This window comes from Triticum aestivum, chromosome 4D, assembly GCF_018294505.1.
Source record: "Triticum aestivum cultivar Chinese Spring chromosome 4D, IWGSC CS RefSeq v2.1, whole genome shotgun sequence".
Taxonomy (NCBI): Eukaryota; Viridiplantae; Streptophyta; class Magnoliopsida; order Poales; family Poaceae; genus Triticum; species Triticum aestivum.
In genome coordinates this window covers 490,592,273-490,599,426 of record NC_057805.1, presented here as the reverse complement: position 1 = coordinate 490,599,426, position 7,154 = coordinate 490,592,273, and the positions used below count along the sequence as shown (strand labels likewise).

At 48.1% G+C, this 7,154-nt stretch overlaps 1 protein-coding gene across 1 annotated transcript; it reads right to left on the bottom strand.

The window, feature by feature from the left end:
• Nucleotides 1-495: 495 nt before the first annotated feature.
• Nucleotides 496-4,105, bottom strand: LOC123098942 (uncharacterized). The gene is made up of 2 exons (XM_044521027.1): nt 3,070-4,105; nt 496-1,612 (listed from the first exon to the last, which is right to left on the bottom strand). The coding sequence occupies exons 1-2, from the start codon at nt 3,716-3,718 to the stop codon at nt 1,038-1,040; spliced, it is 1,224 nt and encodes a 407-aa protein (XP_044376962.1). The 5' UTR covers nt 3,719-4,105; the 3' UTR covers nt 496-1,037.
• Nucleotides 4,106-7,154: the final 3,049 nt, after the last annotated feature.

Below are 7,154 nucleotides of genomic sequence, written 5' to 3'. Positions count from 1 at the left end.
CACAGCCCCAGACCCACGGCACCGGAAGGCGCGGTAGCTGTGAGGACGATACGTGGCGGCAGAATGGAGGACGCGAACTAAAATGTCCCTCCTACCAAGTCACGCAAGAGATTAAGAAAACGGTAAAACATGGGCTGGACATATGTGGGAGGGCCAAAATATATCCAGGTTTTGTGGGGCGCTTTTTCTCCCCAGTCCCGTAAAATGGCAGCTATTGTAGCGGCTAAGGTGTTCTGCGGGATCTGGAGATCTTGTAAGGCAAAAAAAGCAGCCTAATCTAATCGGGTTGCCTTAACAGTGCAAACAAGATGATTACTCCCACTGTTTCTAAATGCAAGTCTTTGTAGAGATCACAATACGGACTATATACGAACCAAAATGAGTGAATCTACACTCTAGAACATAGCTTGCCCATTTCAGAAAATAGAAAATAAAAAGTTCTCTGATTAAGCATGCAGTCTTTGGATTTCAACAGATTAACTACTCAGAATATGACCCTCAAATGAGAATCAGTCCTAACACCGCCAAAGCAACCACAAACAACCTCCAAACATCCACACAAGCACATCCAGCGTAAAGTATTTAGAAGGACACAAGGCGTTATTCCAGATACACAAGCATAATTTCAGCAACATTCCCATAATTAAGCGCAGGGCGGATAATCTGACATAAACAAGCCGGCAGTATATCTACCAAAGTAAAATTGCTATTTATTTGTGCCAAGCTCGACTGCAGTTTCACCATCTCATATACGTCACTTGTCGACCAGAGATAGGAGATGTGATCTAGTCCAATGTCGACCAAGAGATCTTCACATCAATGGTTGTGAAACTGAGCGCGAAACTGAAGTCGTCAGATCCATGCGCACTGGCTGGGCTGAGACAATATCTCCAAACATCACCATCATCATCCAAAGAACGGATCCTCATTTGCAGAGCCAACTTGGTATGCCGGGAAGCAGCAACCACATACTTATCTAGCTCATAACTGTCCGAACCACCAGCAGCAGCATCAGCAGGGATAACACCATCGAACAGCTACATCCCCTGGTGCAAGAGATCACTGACGTAAAACGCCCTTACAAGCAGGCCTATGTCTCTGTCCAGCTCCGACACAGCAATCTGCACCGTGGCCTCCATCGCCATTTGCAGGAGCGCATAGCTTATGTCCACCGAGCCATAGTCACCGTCGATGCGTTGCGTGAGCACTCTAGCATGCGGCGAGCAACCGTCGTAGAACCAGACGGCGCCGTCGATGAGCTGCAGATCGTCCGCTTCATTTTCCCCTCTCTTGATCCTCATGTCGAACTCAACCAGCTGCTTGTCATACCACCAGATGCCTCTCTTGGGTCCAGACAACTGTATAAATCCGTCCTCTTGTTCCACGATGAAAGGGTCATCTCTGGTGCGGTTGAAGATGTAGTTACGCAGATGGTCCCGAGTGTCCCGGACAGCCATGAATCCATACACCTTAACTTGGTCTCCAGCAGGAGGATACGCCAGCTTCAGTGAAAATATCTGCATCATGGTGCAATCGGCATGTCTTTCACAGGGCCTCCAGTTCAGTGAGCAACCGTCTGATGGCTCCGACCTCATCATTGGCTCCAGCTCAGCTGATCAAGCAGCAATAGGAACATTGTACATGCGTTAGATCAATGATTAAAATCCATAACCCCAACTCTAATAGAAAGGAACAAAATAAAACAATAGGATGGACATGATATCAAGTGTTGTCCAAAACTAGAGAAACAGAATCATAACTTAAATATGATAGCGCCTGAACTTACAGATTACCAATACAGTAGTACGATAATCGCAATGTGGGTTGAAAGATCATATGATAAGCACAGTTATAGACTATAAGCACAGAAAGTTCATGTGGTTTCTATAATAAATTCATGGGCAACAGGCAATCAGTCGGGAGGGAATGATATTATTGAAACTCATAATGTTTTTCGAGTGATGAGGATGAGCCAATTAATAATTTGGACATTAGGCTCGTAGTTGGAAGCTGCACAGATATGGCTGATCGGTTTTCAAATGTGAACCTTGATGACTATCACAAGTCTGTCATTGGTTTCAGGATTAGCACTACAAAGTGTCAACACCGAGGAAGCTGCTGTCATTTGGAGATTATATGGACAAGTACTCCCTCTGCTCCTTTTTAATCTGCATATAAGTTTTGTCCGAAGTCAAAGTATCTTTACTTTGACCCAACTTATAGAAAAAAGTATCAACATTCATAGTGCCAAATCAATATCTGTAGATTCATTATGAAATGTAGTTTCATAGTATATATATTTGGTATTGTAGTAGATGTTGATATTTTTTAATATAAATTTAGTCAAAGTTTGCAAAGTTTGACCTGACACAAATCTAATACGTGGAGTAAAAAGGACCGGAGGGAGTATAAGATAATAAATGGATTGATATTCAACAGGTTTGTATGAAGGTTATCTTGAGAAATGACAGCCATAAGATAAAAGTGTTGTTTCTAATGGGTATCTTTGATGCGTGCTTGGAGAACTTGATGAAGAACGAAATTGCTGGATACCAATATAGAGGCTTAGAGGCCTTGATAATTATCCTAATGTTATTCCTGATGGACATCTCGAGTGCGCACTAGGATAACTTAAGTACGAAACTGCCGCGGTGGAAGGAGGAGATAAGTTAATCAAGTATAAAATTGCTGGTGCAGGAGGAGAAAAAAAGGAACCAAGCAAGTTGGGTAATATGAAATTGTTCTAGGCAATTAGGTGCCAACACAAAATATCATTTTTAATGGGAATCTACAACTGGGACAAACTCCTACTCTTAAAAAAAGGATCCTAATTTTAGCATAAAATTGCAAAGTAAATAAAACAAGGGAAATAGGAGGATTATATTTAAACATGAGGATCATGTGCGTTTAAATGTTTTTCTTGGAATCAACAGACACTAGTTCTTGCAAATGCTCAGTAGCCATTTGAATATTGAGATTGCACCCAGCTAAATAACAGCGATAATATAATACCATGAGCTGAATTGCCTCAACACTGTAAAGATGATATCTCCCGTAAGGCTTACGTACTCTCGTTGGTATCATGGACACGATAAAGTTTGGACAAGAAATCAGTTTGTCTGTAGATGGATCCATCGCTATGCTTGTAGTATTCAATGACGTCGGCACGTCGTACACCATCCACAGGACGGCCATTGGTAGTCAAGGCTACTTTGCTCCGGCGTGGAGGCTTAGGCATCAAGCTCTTTGTCCTCCTCTTCTCTTCCACTGAAACCCCGCTGACAGACATGGGCACTCTGCTCTGGTGCAATGGCGGATCCATGGACGATGCGTCCGCTTGTGTGCTGTGGCTCTTCGTCCTCCTCTTCTGTTTGTTTGGAACCCCGCTGACAGACATGTGTACTCTGCTCTGGTGGAAAGGCGGAGCTGTGGACGATGCGGCCGCTTGTGTGCTGCAGCTCTTCGACCTCGTCTTCTCTTGGATTGTAGCCCCGCTACCACATATGGCTACTTTGCTCTGGTGCGGAGGCACAGCCGTCGGCGAAGTGGCCGCTTGTGTGCTGCAGCTATTCGTCCTCCTCCTATTCTCTTTGTTTGGAGAGAATTCAGCAACCGAGGCTACTCTGCTTCGGGGCAAAGGCGGAGCCGTTTCGATTGAAGCGCCGAACGTGGCAACTCTGCTTCGGAGCAAAGGCAGAGTGCCGCTCTTCGTGCTCATCTTCTCTTTGATTGGAGCCCCGCTGCCAGAGAGAGCTGCTTTGCTCTGGCGTGGAGGCGCAGCCGTCGACGATGTTGCCACGTGTGTGCCCCCGCTCTTCGCCCTCCTCTTCTCATCGATTTTGCCGGCATGGCTACTCTGCTCTGGCACGGAGGCGGAGGTGCGCCGCCGATCTTCGTCCTCCCCTTCTCTTCGACCGGAGCCCCGTCTGCGCGCAAGGCTACTCTGCTCCGGCGCGGAGGCTGAGCCGCCGACGATGCGACCAATTGCACGCCGCCGCTCTCGATTGGAGCCCGGTCGTCGCGCATCGAGATCGCTAATGCGCCGCCGCTCTCCATCCCTCTTTTTTTCTCCGGATTTTAGGTTTCGTTAGGGTTCCCATGATCTGGTGCCCTTTTATACCATGGGATAATGGGATCTGGCCCGAGCCCGGCCCAGTTCGGCACAATACGACCAACCACCTCGTGGAAGTTTTCTTTTGCCAAATTCTGGGTCCCGTATCTATTATTAATATATTATAAACCTAGCTAGGTTTCTTTTATCTTGTTTTTTTTGACTTTTTCTATCAGTAAAAAATGGGCCAATCGAAGTGCGCCATGTCAATTAATGGGGGATATGGCTGGGTGCACTTCTAGGTGGATCTAGCCTTTTTGGAATGCCATTGCATCTCTTTTGTCGGCAGATTTTGAGCGGTGCAGCAGATATATTTAATTTGACCAGATCTCCTCTAGACTTGCCACTCATGCTCCAGAAAGATCTACTGATCAAAATCGATGCCATCGCTTCACCTCTTTATGCGTCCATATAAAGGCCTCACTGCCGTGAGTTCCTCAAATCACTCCCGGCCTCCCAATCCCATCACCGGCCCCGTTTCCTTTCCCGGCGTTCGCCACTTTTTCTCTTCCCCGCGGCCGAGTTGATGGCGTACAGAAGGCGATCGTGCAAGCCGGCGGCAGTGGGCAGGCGCGGCGGCGGCAAATCAGAGCAGCACATGAGACCCTCTGCCCCGACCTCCCCCTTTTGGGGAGACACGCAGGGGCGGTGATACAGCGACAACCACAGCCGTCTCCAGGACTCTCCTATCAGCAGGACATCCTCCTGGCCTCCCCACACCGCGTTGTCTACCCGTACCCAGCCGTCAAGCAAGAGCAGGCTCCAGGTGAGGCGGATCGTGGCAGCCTCCTGCTCCTAGCCGGCAACACATGCCGACGAGTGGCTCGGACAAGGGCTGTTGCCAAGGCCACCTTTAGATCGATTCTCCCACAATGACGGAGATGATGGACTATGGCCATGGGGACAAGCACCAGGACAATAAACTACTCAGTATTTTTTCTGAACTTTACCCTGAGTTTTTCTGAACTTTCTGTTTAGATATTTATTCAGAAATTGATTTGAAGTGCTCATATGTAGAACAACCAGAATTGTATGAGTCAAATTTTGGGACTTCCCCTGTATATGCCTAGAATTTTGGGATTACATTTGTGCAGAATTGGTTTGATGCATGTATCTCACCTTTGTTCTGATGTTAGCTTTGCTCTGCTGCCCTTCTGGTGAATGATTAGATGTGCATGCTTTCGTGTTTTATTTTTTATATATGAGCGGTGCTCTGTTTTATAAATGATTCACAGTACATGTTTGATATTCATCCTTAATTCCTTATACAAGCTTTCTTTTAACGCAATGGTTTTGTTATATTTGTGTCGAATATTATGTACGCAAGGGGTTACGTGGACTATGAGTTGTAATTGGTGTGGATTAGGTACGAGTCGTGTAGGAGTCGGACACGTTGTATCCTAGGCCTCTTGTATATGGAGGGGCACCACATGTTGTAACCCATGACGACTTGGTAGCAACAGGTATGCGGGGGAGCCGACGGCTTGTACTGGCGCCCGGGCGGCCGGTGTTGCGGTATCTTGGGGAGGAGCGCTCGTAGTCATGCCCTGGGGATGTAGCCATATCGGTGAACCTCGTTAACAAATATCGTGCCTCGGTGTGTCGTCTATGATCTTGCATTAGCGTTTTATTCTAACAAGTGGTATCATGAGCAAGGTTGCGAGAAGGCTATGCGGAAGATCATTCGGAGGAACGAGGATCATGCTCGACGGGTGCCAGGGAACGTCCAATTGGTGCAAGGTGGAGCATGGCGGCGATCGCAGATGCGGTCGGTGGTATCAGACACTTCGGGCAGGAGGCTTGGACCATTCGATGGGCTGCGGTCGGTAAGGATCGGCTTGACGTGGCGATCGGACCGGCGTAGTGGCTGTTGAAGACGTTGCGGAGGCGACGGATTCGGCCCGCGATCAGAACCGGCAACCAGACGTGGGGGACGGCCGGATAGATCGGAGTGTGAGAGCATCGAGATGATGCGCTCGGTGTTGTACAAGGGTGGCGGCGCGACACTGTGGACGGATTGTGTCGGCGACGCGGGTGGCCAGGGTACGGCATGGCTCGTGCACGGAAGAAGCACGAGGTGGCGACTGTTACGACAGGGTTGACGTGCGGTACGTGCGACAGGGCTGTTCAGTTTGCTAGCGAGAACCAAGATCAGAGACTTTGCGAAGCTTCGTCAGGCACTACAAAAAAAAGACACTTCCGTGATGATACGTGTTTGTCACAGTAGGTCACGTTTTCTGTCATGCATGTACATCCATGACAAATTTATGACAGAATCAAGATAGTCATACCTGTGCTGTCGTAGAAGTGTTCCATGACATTACCAAAATTATCATCATGGAAGTGTCCACTTCCATGACGATAAATCGCGCGTCACAGAAGTGCTTTCGTCAAGGGTGACCGACACGTGGCATCCACCGTAACAGAACGCCGTTAAGCTATCGGGTCGGGTTTTGGATCCGATAACCCGTTAACAACCCCGACCAATGGGGATTTTCCACGTGTAAAATCATCATTGGCTTGAGGAAACACGTGTCGGCTCATCGCTGGGACAGATGTCATCCACTCATTGGACAGAAGGCGCCTATGATACATCGACACGTGGCACGGCCCAACAGAGGCCCATTCCTGTGAAAAGGCCGGCCCATTTGACTTGGTCAAAAGGTGGCGGGCTGGCCCATGGAAAGCCTGTTAACGGCCTGTTCGCATATAGCCCATTTACAGCCCGCTAACCCAAGGCCCGTTACGCCCTATTCGAATTAGGCCCAGTAGCGTCATCTGGGCCATCCAATATGATTCCAGCCCATTTTCACTTCTGGCCCATGTATGGCCCATGACGTCTTTCGACCCATATGAGGCCCTATGTAACTCTTGGCCTATTAACGGCCCGTGGTGAAACTGGCCCGTAATGAATAGTGTACCACTTTACACCCATTAACGGCCCGTGGTGAAACTGGCCCGTAAAGAACAGTGTATCACTTTATACCCATTAACAGCCCGTTATTCCGTTGGGCCGTTTCCAGCCCATGTTATCTTTCGGCCT

What these genes read in the sequence shown, in the direction of transcription:
- LOC123098942 (XM_044521027.1), bottom strand. Translation starts at nt 3,718, where the DNA reads ATGAGCACGAAGAGCGGCACTCTGCCTTTGCTCCGAAGCAGAGTTGCC. An exon ending in TGTCCATGATACCAACGAGA is followed by an intron (nt 1,613 to 3,069) that starts GTACGTAAGCCT and finishes CTGCTTGATCAG; the next exon opens with CTGAGCTGGAGCCAATGATG.